Raw genomic sequence first — 20,265 nt, 5'->3', positions numbered from 1 at the left:
TCAAGTGCTTTTGTTAATGTCCACCATCGATATTGGCAAGAGATGCGTTTTCAACCCTTCATTTCTCTGGCATTGGGAGTATTGATCAGCCCTAGATCTACCTCTTAGTGTCTAAAAGAATCTTAACATGCATCAAAACAGCCCCCAACTTGTCTTGTCTTCAGAAGTCGTGGTGGCAACATTCACTATTTGAGTCTACTTGAGGTGTTGTATGTATGTACATTTCATTTACACAACGTAAAGCACACTCATACAAACAACAATACAGCTTTAAGAGAGGCCTTTTTTGAAGGCATTACTGTACATTGGGGTTAGATATATATTATATAGCTATGGAAGCAACATAATGTAATGGTACTCTTTTACATGCCATGCCTGAAGACATCTAACTATTGGGCCTTTCCTTTCAATCTGCACCTTTTTTTTACGTCCCTCAAGCATGAGCACTAATAACATCAAGCTCATATTCACCTTGGCACAATCAGGAAGAAAAGTAGCATTGTAAAGGTCATCTTCTCACTCTTGTTGTGAGATGACGACAAACAAAACTTGCTATTTACCATCCGTGAAAGAACAAGCATGCAGCTTGCGAGGGACTTATTTGTCTCATTATAGGGGTGCCAACTTGTTAGGAGGACTGCTTACGATGTGTTAGTAAGCTGTTGTCTTTTAGACCATATCTAGTTATATGGTGTCTTTGAAACGTTTTCGGTTGCATCTATTCATCTAGGGTCAACCTTTGTGCTAGTGGAAAGCTAGATTTCTGGAGTTGCACCTAAGCGTAGGCTGATTACATTGGGTCCTACAAAAATTGCATAATCTAGCTGTCAATTGGACATGTGCGCACGTCTTGTGACAGACATCTTAATAGCGGTTACTTTCTTGATCAGGTACGAAAAGTTGGGAGGAAGCATGTTTGCTTGCACTGCTTAGAGAAAGGCAGTGTCTCAGGGCTGTAACAAGACGAGACATTGCAATGGCCAAAAAAGAGTGAGATTTTGCCTTGAAACCCGAACATGGCTGAAATAGAGAATTTATAGCACGCCTCGAAAGGCCAAGTTGAGAAGCTAGCATTTCCATGCAGATGATTTGGGAGCACCGGCATCAAATCTTTTGCATCATTTTTGCAGAACTTGCAGTCTACCAACATTTTTTGCATCCAAATCAATCCTAGAATTTGTAGGCCAGATTAACCCTAGTTTTTCTGTTCCACGCCAACAAGTTAGCCCTAATGCTAGTCTATACATGGGGTCAACCTCACAATTTTCAAGTTTCAACCCTTTCGATCACTCAAGACTGGCTTAGATCTCCCTTTATTTTCTCTTTTTTGTAGTCTGGTACTTCAGCAGCCCACTAAGCCTCTGTTTGACCATTCCCTCGCTCCTGCTCTCATCACTATCCATCGTCGACATTGTCAAGATTTCCAATTCAGTCCTTCATTTCTCTAACATGGGGAGTGCAGATAAGCCCTAGATCTACCTCCTGGTGTCCAAAAGAATCCAAAGGTACATAGGAGTCAGTAGAGTCTCAACTCAAGGTATTGCATGTAATTACATTCCATTCACACTGTCTGAAACAAATACTATGTTGGCAATGGTGCGAGAGGCCCTTGAGAGGGTTGGTTCAGACCTCTCTCTCTCTCTCTCTCTCTCTCTCTCTCTCTCTCTCTCTCTCTCTCTCTCTCTCTCTCTCTCTCTCTCTCTCGTTCCTCATCTCCAAGGAAAGCAAGAGGAACCACCGTTCATGTTAAAAGCAATCATTAATGCAAGAAATGAAGCATACATCTGTGGAAGTGTGAAATCTAGATCTTCATTATTTCAATTCTATTGCAGTTGACACCAATGCTTGATATATCTTAAATCCACTTGAAGAGATCCACAACAGGAAAACGCCCATAGAGAGAATTTGCTTACATTTCCAATTGCATAACATAGATCCATCACAATGAGCATCCATACAAAACCACATTGAGAAGACGAAAGAACGGTTCTTCAAGCAAAAAAGTTGATCTCTTTCAAGGCTATGACTATCATATTCATGAGGCACTTGACTCCAGTGTACATTGTTTTATGTTATGTCTTGGTGACTTCAAAGGAAATCATTGATTTGGTCTGGAAGAAGCTTGTCACATCTAAAGGACCGACTATGGAGTCAGATCCAAAAGACACTCAGAGCCCCTTACTGAAAAGCTATCCACAGAAGAAAGACAAAAGCAGGAGAGGAACACTTTGCCGATGTATTTTAACATGGTATCTCAATGTACGCTTGTCAACGCCTAGTGGATCTAGAAGACGACATGAAATTGTTGATAGATCTCTGCTATTTTTTTTGTCTGTCGTATCTGTGTTTTTCCAGTGATCTAGAGACCGAGGTTTGTTGTTGATTTACAGCGAGGAAGCGAATGAAGGCTTGGCTGCGTTTTTGTAAGATGAAGGCATCTCGAATGTAACAACGCATACTGAGTGCCTTCATAGATTTTTAACTAGCATGGCAAAGACTTTTATGTGGCACAGAAGACCAATTCTACAGTAGCCTTAACAAATTTCAGTCTTTCCAAAATTGAAAACCGGCTTAGATCTACTTTGACGATCTCTTCTTTGTGGCCTCGTAATTTGGCAATCCACCAAGCCTCTCTTCGACCACTCCCTCGCTAGCATCAAGTGCTTTTGTTACCACCCACCGTCGATATCGTTAAGATTTGTGTTTTCAACCCTTCATTTCTCTGACATCGGGAGTACATATCAGCCCCAGATCTACCCCTTAGCGTCCAAAAGAATCTAAGCATGCATCAAAACAACTTCGAAATTGTCTTGTCTTCAAAAGTCACCATGGTGACATTCACTATTTGAGTCTGCTTGAGGTATTGCATGTATGTACATTCAATTCACACAGTGTAAAGCACACTCATATAACAACATTACAACTTTAAGGGAGGCCTTTTTTCAAGGCATTACTGTAACATTGTGGTCAGGTATATTTCACATAGCTATGGAGGCAACAGGACATAATGGTACTCTTTTCCTTACCGACATGCAAGGTGCCTGAAGACATCTAATTGTGGGCCTTTCCTTTCAATCTACACCTCTCTTTATGCCCCTCTAGCCTGAGCGCGAATAACATCAAGCTCATATTCACCTTAGCACAATCAAGAGGAAAGTATCGTTGTTAAGATCTTGTTGTGAGATGACGAGATCAAAACTTGCTATTTGCCCTCCTTAAAAGCACAAGCGTGCGGCTTGCAAGGGACTTCTTTGTCTCAATATAGAGGCTCTAGCGTTAGGAGGATTGCTTACAATGTGGTAGTAAGTTGCTTTCTTTCAGATCATTTCTAGTTAAATGGTGTTTTTACAACGTTTTCGGTTGCACCTATTCATTTAGGCTCAGCCTTTGTGATGGGTCAAAAGCTAGATTTCTAGAGCTGCACCCAAGTCTGGGCTGATTACGCTAGATCTGATGAGTACTGCAGCTCTTTCATGTCTAGCTCTCAATTGGACACGTGCGCATGCTTTGTGACAAGAATTTTAAAACAAACCAAAATAATCATGGAGAAGTTGCTGCCAATGATCAAGGGAGTGAGAGTTCCCTACAAAGTTATAGATCATTTGGTTTTTTTTTACAAAGATCCTGCTTGCAATTGCCGAAGCTCTCCATATACTTATTGAAGATGAAAACCGAGACAATTTTACTCATTCTTTCTCGAGCATTTACATCGTCTTCTTCTGTTAGTTTCGCATTTAGCTAGAGTCTGGTAAAACTGTTGTACGAGTCACTTCTCGACAGTTTCTCACACGCACAAAACCTTCTACAGGTAGAAATAGCTACAGATGGGCAAGAAAGAGTCTACCTACCTCACAGCGGCCTAAGAAATAGAACCCTATCATTATTCCTATGACGACAAACTTGGTCGATTCAACGACCATTTGTCAAAGGAAACAATAGTTGATACATCTTCACATAGTCTAACCAACAACAGTAGAATTTCCCACCAAGCCAAGCCAACAAACAAACGAACAAACAGCAATTACAGAGACAAAGCAAGGCGTCAACAATGCATTGATGGCTTCACTTTCCTCTCTTTTACTTGCACAGTGCACAGTGCACACAGCCCCACCCCTAATTCTGACCAAAAAATCTTGCTTTTCATATCTCTATACACAAAGCCAGAGCGAGTAACCCAAAAAGATCTCAACAAGTTGCATCATAAAATCTAAAGCTTAACCCACCAACAGAGGTCCACCCACACACCGAGACAACAAGCAGGTGGATGACCAGATTCAAGAAAAGAAACAGATTCGCCCATGAAAGACTCAAGGCACACGAGCTTCACCAAAATAGTCTACAAGATAAATGCGCATCCCTCCCGCTCCATCTATACTCATAAAATGCATATGGGCTTCTCCCAAGAAAAAGGAAGCACAATCCCTGAGAGCTCGCGTCTCACGCAATGAGCACATGAAATGAATCCGAACAGCGAGCCAGATTTGTGCAGGAGCATGGAGTGGCGCATTGTGCACCTTCTAAGGCCGCAGGCTTGCTGTCCCCAGCAATTGGAATCCAGCTCCTGCAATCACCGGGAGCCATTGAATCCCTCCCGTCGTGCTCATACTAGCAGAAAAATCAAAACACGAAAGCTTCCATATAAAACTCTACATAGAACCACTTAGGACTTCCATGAAAAGAAACCACAAGCAAAACTCTGCATGGAAACACTACTAACCACCAGCAGAAAGAAACTCGAGACATGAAAACATGACACATATAAGAAAGAAGTTGACGACGAGCCTGTTGGTAGCCACAGTGTCAATTTCCTACCATGAACAAGAACATTCATATACAAATTGAACCAAAGAGTAAAGACAAACTTTACACAAAGAAATAACATTCCAAAATCTGTTAATTTGCTTGCAGATGGCATCGACCTCTCCAGGCTGCTCTCTGTCCTTTGTTCTCGTCTGTCCACCCTTGCCAATGCTATTCGCCTACAAACTCCAGGTAACTACTTGTCGATTTTGCTCATCACATCTTGCTTTATCTGTTGAGGCCGCCTCCACTTGCTCTGACAACCGACTCCTCTATCTCATCCTCAGCGTGCTGCTCGCTGACCTTATTCTCCTCCTGGTCATCGGCACCCCCCCTTGTATGCAGCACGTCCCTTTACTTTTAATAACGTAGCTCACCTAAGGTGGTGGCTCATTGTATGGGCCTCGTTTGGGAAAAACTCCTTAGGCTTACCAAGTAACAAGGATTGATACAACCAAGAGAACGACCAGACTGAGCCGCTTTTGCAAAAAAAATTCCATAATTCGTGCGAACAATTCCCCCACAATTCCAAAAAAACCTCCTTTTAGAACCAACTCCAATTATGTTACCGAGAAACAATCCTCGTATTTAGAGCCAAGTCCCCCTACCCACTAAAGTATTAAGAGAAATTAGTCTTAACTTTGGAATTAGTTGGTCACACTAAGTATGTCCCTACGATTCTTGAAAATACTTGGGAAGGCGAGAATCTGGGTAGATGTCGGGGACGAAGTTCAAGAAAATAAAGTTGGCTGCATGGGAGCTGAATTTGTGAAAAAGAAGATCTTGTAGCTAAAAGGTAGGAAAATATTTTAACTAAATTGAAGGGAAGAAGGAACCTCGAGCTACAAAGAAGGAAAAGTATCTTTCATTTTGAATTCTCATTCCTTAGTATCAAAGGGAAGCTCATAATACAAAGAAAAAAGAGAGTATTATGGATATTACGAGTTTTAAGGAGTTTGTCCTTTTGATACCCTTAAAATCAAATTCACTTTGTGTGACCACAACTTTACAAATTTTAGAAAATACCACTAATCCCACTAAGGCATGGCGGGACTCGGCTCTTAGTAGCATTTTATTTATAAAATTCCTCTAATGAAATAAGTGTTAGAAGGGTCCCATCATCCTTTGGACAAGGTATCTGAATAGTGACTATCCTTCTAGCCAGCCTGTAATGCATCTAAATTAGCCATCGAGGGTACTATTTTCTAACTATTTGTATGAAGTATACCCTTGTTAGAGCATTAAAAAGTCCCTTCACAATAGGGAAATTGTATGTGCTTATAAGGCATCAAGGCAGATGCCAAAAGCAAGTAACAGGAAAGTCTCCATACCTCCGGTCCATATAAAGCTTGTAGTTTCCAACCATTAAAAAACACAAATTGAAAGCTTTCAACATCAGGTTGATAAGAATCAGATAAGAGTGTCAGTACATTATTTAACTGATCTGATTTGAAGGAACTCCATTCGAATCCCAAGCTATCATTTGACAGCAATTCCACAACATATCAAGCTTTATGGTGACAAAATCAGTAAATCTCAGAAGCACATTTTTTCTCAGTATGTTCCCTCAAACCACATAATAGCTTAGGTATTTTTATGAAAATAAGTAAGTTGTGGTCAAGCAACAAATATTCAGATGAAAAAATTACTCAGACCCACAAGTGAACTTGTTTGCATTTGATTTGTCTTTCATAATAAAGTAGATATTCAGATTTGAGATGTGGACCGGTCATATCTATCTTCAGGGGTTGATAACAAGAGTTTTGCGCTATCTTCAGTGGTTGATAACAAGAGTTTTGTGCCAAAAGATAATCACATGATACTAGCATCAATGATATCTGGCAGCCCTGAGTGTAGGTCCAGCACGCCAGCCTTACTTTAATGAGCTTATAGAAACTACCTTCCCTAAAATCAACAAATGGTGCGATTTATCTTCATGAAATGCTGTTAGTCAGAATCCCACGGCGCAAAGCCCAGCATTCATCATCAAAATATACTATAGAAACATGAAGCCATTCAGTGCACACCACTGAGCAATGAGTTGCTCACCTTAAATCGTAGGAGAGGGATTGATCCTTCTCAGTGAGTGGACCGTCTTTGGGCAGAATGGTAGAGAAATTTGGGGGGTTGAGCACCTTCGCCATCATGATTTGCACACGCCATTCATCGGCAGGTTTGCAAAACGGCATCACAACTTCTAGACTAGATGTACGTGAAATCTTACCAAAGTGAGGTTCACACCCTAGGGTTACATTGTTCATACAAGCGTGTAGTACTTATTTATTAACAGAGATAAATTTCTGTATGACTGCAAGGAGTGACCTCAGGAGAAGCATATTGTCTGTTCGTGTTTGTATCTGGCCTATCAGACAAAACCATTGAATAAAAAGATCAATGTCTTTTTGCAGTGGATGTGAGAGAGAGAGAGAGAGAGAGAGAGAGAGAGAGAGAGAGAGAGAGAGAGTTTGCGCCATTGGTCACTCGAATCATAGGCATGCATCCAAAAATGGCATACCCTTCAAAAACTAACTTTGGCTCTGGCGCATACTGATTATATTTACAAAGTCCTCATACATTCCAAACCTGTAAAAAAGACCATCACACATCCAAAACTTCTTTGTCCGAAGCATCCATGTGAGCCGCTCAAAGCTGACAAACACTCTGGTGTTCGAGCTATTCCCAAATGGGAAGCATGATATACTTGATGACCCAATTAAGCAATCTGCAGCTTCCAAGCTTTTATAACTTTTAAGCGCATTGAATTTGATTCTGAGCATCCTCAGGAAGTACATCCAGAGCAAAGTTGCCCAATCGCCCTACTCTAAATAGATTAAGGAGTTTTTTGCCAACAAACTCCCAGCCTTTATCACCTAGCTCTATGGAAATCTTCAGAGCTCTCCGCAACTCATGCATTTGTATATCTACAAGAGCCTCCATATCCTTCTCGCCTTCAAGATCGCCATCAAAATTTGACAATGTGTTTAAGAGAGCTTCACGTACCAGTAGCACAACGTGATCCTGAAGGTTTAGACAAGTTAAAAAATAACCTTTCTATAATCTGGAACACGTGAGAGAGGCTTTGTTTTTTGTTTTTTTTTTTTTTGGGGGGGGGGGGGGGGGGGGGGGGGGGGGGAGGGAGAGTGAGGAAGAAGAAGAGAAGATTTAAAAATCCCAAGAGATTTCAAAGGTCTATCCGACGAGTCTAGAACTCAAGCCTGATACTCAAGAGGGAACACGCACGCACGACACACACACACACACAAACAGGTGTAAGAGCTGTATTCCTCTGCAACGTATAAATAAAGAACTGCACCTTATTGTGATCAGACACTCTCTCTGGCTTTGGGTTATTTGCCCTTTTCTCTGCAAGGTATGCTTGCTTTTTAAGCTCCAACAGTGTTTTGGGTTTCGCTTTCTCCACCTGCTCTTTCTTCTCTTTCTCTTCTCTTTCTCTGGCCCGTGCTGCTTCTATGCTTTTCTGCCACTTGAAAGGTGCTTTGCGGCTGTTTAAAAATGCCAGCAGATAACGGCCAAGTCTCTCTTCCCCGACCACTGAATCCTTAATCGCCCCTAAAATGACAAAAAAGTCAACACCTTTGCTCTCCATTACTATTAGAACACTCACATAGGCCATGCAAAGAGTACCTGTTAAAGCCAGTTTTAGGCCCATATCCAGGTCACGTATATTAGGAACCAATACCCCCGGTGTATCAAGCACAAAAATGCTAGGTTTGCTGTGAATCTACCAAACAAATCTTCGATAAGCATCTCAACTGCTTCAAAGAAGTGGCAATAAATACAAATTAGGAATTTTCAGCATACCTTAAATCCTTGCAAGTTTAACGTGACACCAGGTAACGATCCTACAGCTGCCAGTATCAAAGTTCCCCCCCCCCCCCCCCCCCCCCCCCCCCCCCCCCCCCCCCCCCCCCCCCCCCCCCCCCCCCCCCCCCCCCCCCCCCCCCCCCCCCCCCCCCCCAACCCAGCGCTGCCCGCTGCCCCCCCCCCCCCCCCCCCCCCCCCCCCCCCCCCCCCCCCCCCCCCCCCCCCCCCCCCCCCCCCCCCCCCCCCCCCCCCCCCCCCCCCCCCCCCCCCCAACCAGCGTGCCCGCTGCCCCCCACCCCCCACCCCCCCTCAGCGTGCCCGTCGCTGCTGGCCTCCAGCTGGCTGCTCCGCCTGCCCTCAACCCGCTGCCCCCCCTCGCGCTGCCTTGTCCGCCGCCTTCAGCCCCTGCTGCTGCCCCACCCCTCAGCCAGTTGCCGCCGCCCGCTCACCCCACCTTTTGTGCACTACATACCCGCTTGCAACAGCCCGCCATAAAAAAGAAAAGAAAAATCCCCCCCCGCCTCAGCCTGTTCGTCCGCCTGCTGGGGTCCTTCCCTCGGTTACTCCTTGCAGTTCGGCACTTTCGGCAGTGCTTCAATTCCTTGGAGCAGTGTTGACACGCCCAATTGCAGCGCCATCCGTCGTCCCTTTCTTACGCCACAGCAGTAGACACAGATGGAGGCTGCTTCGCCACAGAGGGACTCGCCAGAAGCCCCCTCGCCCGACCCCGCTGAGCCCACCATTCGACTTGCTCTCTCGCCTACAGAGCAAGCGAGCCTTGCCGCAGAGGTAGAGCGATTGCAAGCGACCTCGGTCATCTGCAAGATTCTCGGCACCCGACCTAGCAGAGGAGAGCTGCGAGACCTTCTCCAAGCCTGCCTTCTCGCAGAGGTGGGCAAGATCTTGGATGTCCACATTCTCGGACGGGGGTACTATCAGATCGAGTTCAAGACCTCCGAGATGGCTTCCAAGGTCATAGCTATGAGTCCACTGGCCATCCGAGCATCACGCGCCCACTTTCGACAGTGGCGACATGGTTTTGACCCGACTTCGGATGTTCTAGTAGAGGAGGTAGACATCCCCATCTCAGTCTGCTTTCCAGGTTTACGGAGGGAGTACCTACCACTTCTTTCCAAGATTGGCTCCGCCGTCGGGACTGTCCTGGAGACACCTCGTACGGCAGCATCAGTAGCTGCCAAGGCGGCTGGCATCCCCTCAGTTCAAGTTTTGGTCAGAGATACCCACACGCTCCCGAAGGTCATCCTTCTGCCTCGGGTGAGTGGGGGTTGGTTTAGACAGGTGTGAAGTACTCGGGCCTCCCGAACCAGTGCTTCATTTGCCGACAGATGGGTCACCTTGCGAAGGCCTATCCACGGAGGAGGCCACGACTTGCACCTCAACCTCAGCCCCAGCCTGCCAAGGCTGGGCCGTAGCCTCAATCAACGGCACAGCGCACAGATTCAGAGCCACCCCCCGAGCCTGGGGCTCCAACGGAGGAGGGGTGGCAGCACGCTCGTGGCCGTCGACGCCAGGAGCCACAGCGACAGCCTGGTACTCCGAGTGGCCCTCAGGTGCCTACTCAATAGCAGTGGGTTCCCACGGGGAACGCTTTGGTCCTCCTGGCAGGAGGAGTCCCTACGCCAACCTCCACTCCGCTTTCACTCGAAACCACTCCCCCTTCAGAGTTCCCCTCCTCCTCCTCATCCTCCCCCCGTCCTCTGCTCCCGTCGCCTCTCCACCTCGCCCTCTACCTCTATCGCCCCACCCCGTCCTCTTCTCCCCCGCTCCCAGCTCCTTCTCCCCCCCCTCCTGCTCCAGTTCCACAGTCGACTCAGGAGACTGGTCCCTCGCCGGCGGCTAGGAGATCTCTGGGCAACGCCTTTGCCACGAGTCGCCTAGCGAGAGAGGGTCAACCCTTCTTGCGGCCCCCTCTGCAGATTCAGACATCTTCCCTTGCAGCTATCCCTCGTGGTCTAACGAGCATTGATCTCCGACGCCGCTGGGACTTCTTCGACTACGGGTTCACTCGCTTTCTCGGCGATTCCGCACCAGACCACGAGGCAGCCTGCTTCAGGGTCCATGCTTTGTTCCTCGTCGCTAGGGGGACAGAGGCCTTGGACTCAGCAATTGGTTTCTCCTTCCCCCTCTGTGGTAGGGCCGAGACAGAGTGGTCCCTCGACTCAGTTGTGGGATGGTTACATACACAGGTTCTCGAGTTCTCTCATCACATGGGAGAACTTGGAGTTACAGATTTGCTACAGACTTTGTGGCCACTGGCCAAGTTTGCGGTGACACCTCCAGACTCAACAGGATGTAGGCACATTGTGGTGTACTTCTTTGCTGATACGCAGTGTTTGCCTTGCTATGTATACATTCATGAGGACTCCTGGACAGAGGAGGTTGCTTTACGCACGGCTCGCTCAGCTTGGGCTTGGGCTAGGCACTCACTGCAGCTGGCCTATCTAGAGGACGCTCGGATGCGGATTACTCCCCATCCAAGCCAGCCTCAAAGATAGCCCGTCTTGCTGCTACGGCAGCATCTGTTCTCTCTCGCTCCCCATGAGGATCGTCTCGTGGAACGTGCAAGGACTAGGTGGGCCCCAGTTTCAACGACAGCGGGGCCGATTGCGTCAAGAGATTCAACGTTGCCTTGTGGGAGGAGAGATTGATCTCCTTATGCTTCAGGAGCACCATCTGTGTGAGAGCGCATTCGGCGATGTGGTCAGATTTTGCGTGGACGATATGATACCTTTTGGTCAGCTGCTTTTGGACCTAGAGGCATCCAGGGTGGGGTATGTATGACTTTTGCGGATTCATTGCAACAGGCCATTGTGGGCAGAGGGATTATTGTGCCAGGCAGGGCTCAGTGGATTACTATGCAGGTTCGGGGTGGCATTGTGGGCTTCTTGAACATCTATGCGCCCAATGTGGCGAGTGCTCGTGCAAAGTTTTGGTCACAGATTGTTGAGTCTTTGCCGCAGGCTGACCATTGGTGTATAGGAGGGGACTTCAACATGTTGGAGGACCCTTCTGACAGGATAGGAGGCAGCCATGCTACTGTGCATGGAGTCGAGTTAGCAGCTTGGGAGAGGTTGTGTATGACTTTGAGGGTCTCGGATACATGGTAGCACTCTGGCTTTGTGAGGCCTCCAGCTAGTCTTGCCTTCTCTAGATCGGACCGCAGAGTGGGAAGAGTGAATCTATCGAGGATAGATCGCTTCTACACTAGTGACCACTTCAGTGACTTGGGAGGATCAGTGGGCATCCTCGCAGGGACATCCTTCTCGGACCATGCACCAGTGATCCTCACAGTGGCAGACAGGCAGAGGAGTGGGAGCACGATGCTTCGCATCCCAGAGCGGGTCTTGTTGGACTCAGCACTCAGAGAGAGGGTAGAGGTTCTCTGGACAGAGGGCATGGACAGCCAGGTTCTACCTGCAGACAGAGTGGCCTTAGACCTAGCTCAGCTTAGCCACTTTTTTCTCCAGGAGTCTCTGGCTTGCCGGGCTGCAGCGAGAGAGGAGGAGCAGCGTCTCAGACGAGGCATTGCTTCATTACAGAGGATGCATTGCTTCATTACAAAGGATGCAGGAGCAGCATCCAGACAGTCCATGGTTGGAGGAGCAGTTACAGCAAGCTTGACAGGAGCTTGCTAGCACAGAGGAGAGGCGTCATGAGTTTGCCTTTCACGGACAGGCATCTCAGTGGACAAGCTACTTCGTGTCTAGGGTTCAGGTCAGCTTAGGAAGTGTTCTGGCACCTTTGTGAGCTTGTTCGCAAGCTGTGCATGTCCAGGCACTTAGAGTAGTTGCATAACCTCTAGTTGCACACAGCATGATCATCAGATTACAGTCAGTAGCCATCATGAGCATTTTACAGTGCACATACCCATTTTTCCTATTTTTTCCATTTTTCACTTCTCATTAATAAGTGACTTTGTTGGGAAACTGGGTAGGGCAAAGTTGGGAAGTTAATATATAAGGAAACTAGCGCAAGCACTTTCTGGCAAAAGAGGCAGTAGATACACAACATCTGGCATTGCACCTTCTCAGCAAGACCGACAGGAACTCCTAGCGTTTTCCAGCCATCAAGACCTCTAGCCGCTAGCGTTTTTGCAGCAAATACCACATCAGCCCTAACGTTTTTGGAGCAGCAGATTGCTCATGGCGTTTGCAGTTTCTTGGTGACAGAACCATCTTTTGCATCAGCGTTTTCAGTTTTCAGCAGTCAGACTCCGCACCGCAGCCCTCAAACCTTACAGATCTCACCCTCCCACAGCAGACCCTCGCCGCACGGTCAGATCAGCTAGCGTTTCCAGATTCAGCCCGCTATTCGCAGATTTCAGCATCTACGTTTTCAACGCACTGTCGTCACGTCGCCGTCATCACCGTCGTCACCAACATAGAGTCAGAATCAATAGATAGAAGATTTGCAGATTTCAGCCCCTAGCATTTTCACGTCTCGTCGTCGTCGACATCGTCGACGAGTCCATTGCATCTAGACCATTATACCAGATTTGAGCAATCAATAGCATAAACCTCTCGCCATAGAGAGTGGGGCCCTTGGAGGAGGGTTTGACAACATTCTAGTGTCGTACTTTCTTCTTTCTCTCTCAGTCTCAACACCTTCATTCACCGTGTCATTCACTTGTTTGTGATCATTTGCACTCTCTCACTAAAGGAACGAAAGGCTCTCCCTTCCGTAAGTAAAAGGAACCCTTGAGCACAGTTCGGAGCACTCATCTTGAGCAAAGTTCAACATTCACTTCCACTGCACCTTACAAAACCCTAGCAAAAGCACTACAAGAACAAGAAGCATTTACCAACTTACGAACTCTTGCCGAGTCACCCAAACTTAAAGATGGGTTAGGATTAATAATCCTGAACCCCGGAAGGGCTGTTGATGTGGCATGCTATACGAAATCCCGTGTTTTGCGTCAGTTGCTGCTGACGTGGCAACGTTGTACGAATAGCCGTCTGGGCGATGGCTTTTGAACCAGATGCTTTGAAAAACTACTACTTTTCATGTAACTAGTTGCTGCTGACGTGGCAGCGCTGTACGAATAGCCCTCTAGGCGATGGCTTTTGGACCAGTTGCTTTTAGAAACTACTGCTTTTCATGTAACTGCTTTTGGATAGATAGCCAAGGGCCTTTGAATATGTACTAAGGGGTCATTCTTTCACATTCTACCCGTGGGAGATGCAGAGGAGAGCCACAAATGTTGTACCTTGTTGAAGCAATATAAAGAAATATCAAAAGAGGCGCCACAACTTGGGGCCAATGCACTCTAAGGGTGGAATTACGCCACTCCATGTCTCGTATCAAGTCTCTCTCTTTCAATTCAAGTGTTTTGAAATGCTTAAAGTCTATTCAGACTGTTCTTTTCCATTGGCACATGGACATGTCCCGTTACACCTTACCACCTTGTTCTGCAGTATTCTGCATCGCAAATTACGTGTCACAAACAGGAGCGTTTAACAGTATGAAATATAATGGGATAAGTAGAATTTTAGCAATTAATACTAAAGCCATAGAATATAGAGAAAAATAGAGAGAGAGAGAGAGAGAGAGAGAGAGAGATGAATGAGAGAGGGAGTGAGAAGATCGACAGAGTACAGAGGACCAGAAGATGGGCTGATCCCCCTCCCCCCCTGATAGTGTCGTTATTATTGAGAAGTCTATACAAGCACTTGAACCGAACGTATTACCACGTTTGTTCTAGAAAAAGACTTGATGGATCCTGGAAGCCTCAGCTTCCTATTCCTAGGGTAAAACCCTATTCCAAGGAACTTCCATTCCTTATTCCGAATCCTCGAGAACCAAGGTTCTATCCTCTGGGTCTCACCTTCCAAACTCAGGGCATGGCATCCTTGCAATTGTTTCCGGACTCGGTTTCCAGAGTCCTCTTCTTGCAGAATAACTCTGCTTTCCTGGACGCGAAGTCCTTGGGAATCTCAACTTCCAGATCACAACTCGAGAGACTACCTCTCTCCGATCCGTGGGTCTACTCCCAAGCTCAAGGTGCAAAACCCTTGGGCTGATCTCGCTCTAGTTCCTCAAAGCGCTTCTCTCCTGCAGAGGCTTATGCCTTCCTCTGCTCCTACTCCCTCGCGAAGAGGAAGTACACCTGCAAACAAATGCTTAGAGATCATAACATGAAAAATGTTACCTTCAAGGTCTCGACGCTCGTACGCGACTCGGTTCTCGAAAAACAACTTCCCCAGAAGAGATCAAGAGATCTCTACACAGAGAATCCTCTCTTCCCATCCTACACACAGAAGATGGGTGTTCTCGGGTTCCTTCTCGTAAATCAGCCCCGTCTACGACATTTATGGGCTGAAAATAGAGAAAAACAGCAGCATGTCGCAATGAGAACTCTTTTTATAGGCACTTCTTTGCGTTGGAACTCGCCTACCGGGTCTTGGCGACATCCGGTACGGTCGGGGCAGCCAAGGCCATCACCGGCAGAGCCATCTTCATGGCTGGAATTTGCAGCAGCATGTCCTTGCTAAGTGGCTTTTTCTGTCCCCATAAATGAGAGAGAGAGAGAGAGAGAGAGAGAGAGAGAGAGAGAGAGAGAGAGAGAGAGAGAGCTTTTATTATTCCTAGCAGCCGGCGAGAATAGGGAGGGTCTTGATGGTAAGGATAGGGAAGGGGAAGGGGCGCCAAAGAAAGGGAGAGGGAGATCGCTGAAGAGAGAGAGAGAGAGAGACCATGCGCAGAAAAACAAAAGAAGGGCGCTGATTTTGTTCTATGTTTTTTTCAAGGGTGGCTGCCCACTTATTAAGTGGGCGGCCTGCCTATTTAAAAATGGTCTGAACTTGTTCAAAAACTCAATAAACTATAAGCTGAAAACAATGCTTGCACAGCGCTTTCCAAGCGTCCCTGAATGCAATCACATACACAAATGCAATGCAAACATAGACTTCCTCACGGGAAAGCAACTCGCTTTCCCGGAAAGCATTTGTTTTTCCTCAGAGTTTCCTCTGAACCCATCTTCATTCAAGTGCTTGCTCATCCTTGTGCACAAATCTAACACAGTTCGGAATTTCTTCCTAACTATGAATATTCCCTTTCCAATGCCCCTCTCACCCAGCATGTGATGCATTAGGAATACCCATCACCTAGTCCTTTCCTACCGAACTTACAATACAATCTCCTTCGTGATGCTCTATGTCACCCATCCTATGACACATAAGATATGTCCATTCCCGGATGGTCGAATACTTCTTTCCGATGCTCCCTGTCACCCATCCGATGTGACGCAACCAGACGTACCCATTCTTGGTGGCCTTACAAATATTCCCATTCACAATGCTCCCAGCATTACTCTGAATGACGCACTAGAAACATCTGTACTTGGATGTCTCCAGTGAGAAAAACCCTCTTACTTAAAATTCCAATAATTCATTTAGATTTTTTTTTCCCTGGTGTCCCAGGCGAGAAAACAATAATTCATTTATTTTTCTGTTAGATAAAGCCAATTTAGCAACGTTACGAACCACGTCATCCGTTCGGATTTTTCGTACGATCAACCACATCGCCACTCAACAATCTCAATCTCTGGCAATTGTGCCACAACCATAGCGGAAACACCCTCCCCTGCAAGTGTCTTGGGCTGAGCTTTCTCTCGCTCAACCTCCTAGTGTTGCACTTGTTCCTCATCTTCTCTCTCGAATTCCTCTATTGCTTTACCCTCAGATTCTCTTTCTTTGTATTCGTGCTCCCTCTCCCCCTCGGATTCTCTATTAGAATCCATAGCATGTGCTACAAAGAGTCAGATCAGATCCTCGGTAGAAAAGAATCGATTGCAAGCTCAAATACCATTGTAACTGGTAAGCCATTGCTGAGGGGATGAATCAGCAAACGCATGACTGAACTGAAAACTAAACTAAAAAGAGCACTAGAGCCGAGACACAAAGTTTGATTTCCACTCCCAGATTCACTAGCCTCTAAGTTAGATGCCCCACGAGGTAGTTTTTCTATTGATAAGCCACAAAGTACAAAGTTAGATGCCCCACGGGATAGTTTTTTTATTGGTAAGCCACAAAGTACAACTACCATGGAGTCACTCTATATTGTGTAACCATACACTAATCTGCAGAATGATCCCAAAGGCCACTTATTTAAAGGCACACAGGACCAAAAATAATTGGCACTAAAAGCTGGCGCCCGAAAGCTCTCCACTCGAAAACTAGAACTCCAAAAGTCGATTGCTTTCATAACTATTGAAACACGCAAAGTTTCCGACAAAAATCTGGGTTGTACAATCGGTTCTTCTCTCTCTCCTCTGTCTGGATGGGTCTCGGGTCATGCTACATCATCATTTTGTGACACTGCGTTAAATAGAACGAAGCCAAGAGATCTATTAAAAAAACGCTAACATGAATAGCAAAAATCGTTGACAAGCAAAGAGTGCAACTAATAACAAGTGCAAGTAAAGAACTGGGGCTAAGCATGGAGATGAGGGAAATGGCAGAACATAGAGACATCTAGCGCTCTAATACCATGCCAAAGAGTGCAGTTGCCAACGGAGGAGAATAGAAAAGTGCATGAACACACGAGAGAGGTGAAGCCGGTAACTCAAAAACTCCAGAGGCAAAATGATACAAGATATGGACAAAATGCTTGATGCAAACTCCCTAAATATCTAGAATCCCTAGCAGGAGAGTGAAAGGGTGGCCAAACCACAACCAAAGGCTTGAGTGTAATTGAAAGAACCCATAAGCAAGAGCAAAAGCATCTAGAGGGTGAGCATAAAGCTCTGACACGCCACACATCTTAGGAGAGCATGAGTACACAAGTTGCTTGTGAGCATACAATATACATGTCTTGATGTGTATGTCATTTACTATGCTTTAATATTCTATTTCCTCTTGTCTTATAGCAAGAATGATTAATTTGATTTTAGCAAGCAGAACATGACAGGTATTAGGGTTATAATTTATTTTCATTTGTGACCAGTCACAGAAACTCTCTCAAAAAAAGTTGTACCTGACAAACTTCAAGTCTGACCAGAAATCCTCCTGGTCTGCACACCAATGTTCTCTCTATATTCTCTCTTTAGAGAATGCTGATTTTCTCTCCCTATCCCTGGCACATTTTCTCTCTATAACTCTCTCTGCTTATCGAAAATGTTTTTGTCCTCTCTTGCTTGCTTCCTTAATGCAGGATGAATTAACCCTGGACCAATGAGCATAATGGCACAGCATCCATTCCTCGCACACTAAAATAGCACCAAAGGCAGGACATTGACTTTAAGAATGAAAGCATGTATCTATGCCAAAATTTTGCATTACAAGTAAAGTAAACTTGGAGTTGTCATGTATCTCACTACACAGGGAAGTTACACTATCTATGCTTACACATCCTCTTTGGTGATTGGCTTATTTGCAAACTACTAGAGAGGTAAGATTACATGCCACCTAGGTAATGGAGTACACCACACCAATTTGCCAAACCTTGCAATACTTCGAAATAACCTTTGTGACAAGAGGATGGCATCTCGATTCTCACCCTATCTAAACATGTCAATGAGGTTTTCTACCAACAATATGCCAGTTTCGCCTATCGCCATAGCTCCCACATCGAGACTTGGCTTGAGAAACCGCATGGTTGCGAAGAGTTTGGTTTTCTTGCTTTGGCCACCCTTTTGAAAATATAGCAATGTGCAAACAAAATACAAAATATCTTTGTTCAGAGAATTATGAACTTCTTTTCCGTGTTTAACATATACCAACCTGTGTGACTTAAAGCATGTAGGCCATTGATAATTGCCGATTTTCCAACATTTGGAATACCCACCACCATGATCAACAATGTTGGTCTATCCATGATGTTCTGGAGACCCTTCCGTATTTCTTTAAACAACTAATGAAGCAGAAACAGGTAGTTAAAAGCCACTGCCAGTGGAAATAAATAATTCTTTTTTGTTGTGTTCCTGCTAATTTCAACAATAATGTAGGCAGCTAACCTCACCAACTTTATTGATTCTTTACAATGGGCATTGACAAACACAATGGGCTCTCCCTTTGCCTCGAAATGATCCTTCCATTTCTGCAGCATGAGAATGTCAGGAAATACTATCAGCAGTTTGCGCCACATCAACCAGTTGCCACCTTTAAATGTTATAGCACTTCAGTACAAATGCAACACCTTCAACTCTACTTACAGGAACCAAGTTGGGGTTAGTTAGGTCTGCTTTGTTGAAAACAATGAGACGCCTCTTCCGTGACAAGAAATCCTGAAAATCTTCATTTGCTGATGTGTATGGAATCTGCAAAAGTATATGGTAAGGTCATGCCCAAGGTGGAAAAAAAAAGTACGGGCAACTGGAACATAGCTTTGTTTTTTAGTGTTACGCATGACAATACTGAATAAAACAAGTACTGAAAGACATTGTGTCTGCTTATAAAAGTAGAATCTTGGCGCTCTCTCTCTCTCTCTCTCTCTCTCTCTCTCTCTCTCTCTCTCTCTCTCTCTCTCTCTCTCTCTCTCTCTCTCTCTCTCTCTCTCTCTCTCTGTGTGTGTGTTTTGAGAAGGGGAAAGACAGTACCCGGGAGTCTCTAACTTCGACAACTAAGTCGATGAGGCGAAGGCGTTCCCGAATGGCCCGCGTGGCGGTGGCCATGTGGCCAGGAAACCAGTTGATGGGCGCCGTCCCTGTTTTGAACGCCATCTTCATCAGCACTTTCGGCACGCCGGATGCCATAGTCGCTCGTTAACTTGAGCTGCGTGAGCTGGGCTCTAAGTGGGGCTTTTGGTAGTAGGTCCATGAGTACAACAAAGGTTTTTAAGGGTGAGATTAGACAGGCAGAAGAGAAGAATGGTGTGTTTATCCGTGTGGAAGCTTTACACTCGAGAAGGGGGAAAAGGGTCGAGGCTTTCTCACATTATCAACCCCTCCCCCTTGCGCCATTCATTGACTAGAAACCCTTTTACCAGAAACTTGGCTTTTGGTAGAAGTCCATAAGTACAACAAAAGTTTCTAAGGGTAAGGGTGAGATTAGACAGGTAGAAGCGAAGAATGGTGTGTTTATCCGTGTGGAAGCTTTACACTGGAGAAGGGGGAAAAGGGTTGAGGCTTTCTCACATTATCAACCCCTCCCCCTTGTCAGATGACGAGATCAAAACTTGCTATTTGCCCTCCTTAAAAGCACAAGCGTGCGGCTTGCAAGGGACTTATTTGTCTCAATATAGAGGCTCTAGCGTTAGGAGGATTGCTTACAATGTGTTAGTAGTAAGTTGTTTTCTTTCAGACCATTTCTAGTTAAATGGTGTTTTTACAACGTTTTCAGCTGCACCTATTCATTTAGGCTCAGCCTTTGTGATGGGTCAAAAGCTAGATTTCTAGAGCTGCACCTAAGTCTGGGATGATTACAATGGATCTGATGAGTACTGCAGCTCCTTCATGTCTAGCTCTCAATTGGACACGTGCGCATGCTTTGTGACAAAAATTTTAAAACAAACCAAAATAATCATGGAGAAGTTGCTGCCAATGATCAAGAGAGTGAGAGTTCCCTACAAAGTTATAGTAGATCATTTGGTTTTTTTTTACAAAGATCATGCTTGCAATTGCCGAAGCTCTCCATATACTTATTGAAGATGAAAACCGAGACAATTTTACTCATTCTTTCTCGA

General features: G+C 45.6%; 2 protein-coding genes across 2 annotated transcripts; both read right to left on the bottom strand.

The window, feature by feature from the left end:
- Positions 1–7,321: 7,321 nt before the first annotated feature.
- LOC147428331 (short integuments 2, mitochondrial-like) lies at positions 7,322–8,676 on the bottom strand. The gene is made up of 4 exons (XM_086496437.1): positions 8,623–8,676; positions 8,446–8,542; positions 8,114–8,370; positions 7,322–7,818 (listed from the first exon to the last, which is right to left on the bottom strand). Exons 2-4 carry the CDS (start codon positions 8,468–8,470, stop codon positions 7,549–7,551), a joined length of 552 nt encoding a protein of 183 aa, XP_086352563.1. The 5' UTR covers positions 8,471–8,542; positions 8,623–8,676; the 3' UTR covers positions 7,322–7,548.
- Positions 8,677–17,720: 9,044 nt separating this feature from the next.
- Positions 17,721–19,437, bottom strand: LOC147428330 (short integuments 2, mitochondrial-like). Its single transcript, XM_086496436.1, has 5 exons — positions 19,181–19,437; positions 18,797–18,901; positions 18,604–18,681; positions 18,366–18,495; positions 17,721–17,851 (listed from the first exon to the last, which is right to left on the bottom strand). Exons 1-5 carry the CDS (start codon positions 19,334–19,336, stop codon positions 17,751–17,753), a joined length of 570 nt encoding a protein of 189 aa, XP_086352562.1. The 5' UTR covers positions 19,337–19,437; the 3' UTR covers positions 17,721–17,750.
- Positions 19,438–20,265: the final 828 nt, after the last annotated feature.

Source organism: Adiantum capillus-veneris, chromosome 23 (genome assembly GCF_014529385.1).
Source record: "Adiantum capillus-veneris isolate H3 chromosome 23, ASM1452938v2, whole genome shotgun sequence".
Classification (NCBI taxonomy): Eukaryota; Viridiplantae; Streptophyta; class Polypodiopsida; order Polypodiales; family Pteridaceae; genus Adiantum; species Adiantum capillus-veneris.
This window is presented reverse-complemented; position numbering and strand designations above follow the sequence as displayed.

Bases quoted from the DNA above. Each gene is read 5' to 3' on its own strand.
- LOC147428331 (XM_086496437.1), bottom strand. From the start codon at position 8,470: ATGGGCCTAAAACTGGCTTTAACAG. The intron at 8,371-8,445 runs GTACTCTTTGCA...TTGTCATTTTAG, and splicing joins CCTAAAACTGGCTTTAACAG to GGGCGATTAAGGATTCAGTG. The intron at 7,819-8,113 runs GTGCAGTTCTTT...CTAAACCTTCAG, and splicing joins GAGTGTCTGATCACAATAAG to GATCACGTTGTGCTACTGGT.
- LOC147428330 (XM_086496436.1), bottom strand. From the start codon at position 19,336: ATGGCATCCGGCGTGCCGAAAGTGCTGATGAAGATGGCGTTCAAAACA. The intron at 18,902-19,180 runs GTACTGTCTTTC...ATACTTTTGCAG, and splicing joins TCGAAGTTAGAGACTCCCGG to ATTCCATACACATCAGCAAA. The intron at 18,496-18,603 runs GTGAGGTTAGCT...CTGCTTCATTAG, and splicing joins GTAAAGAATCAATAAAGTTG to TTGTTTAAAGAAATACGGAA.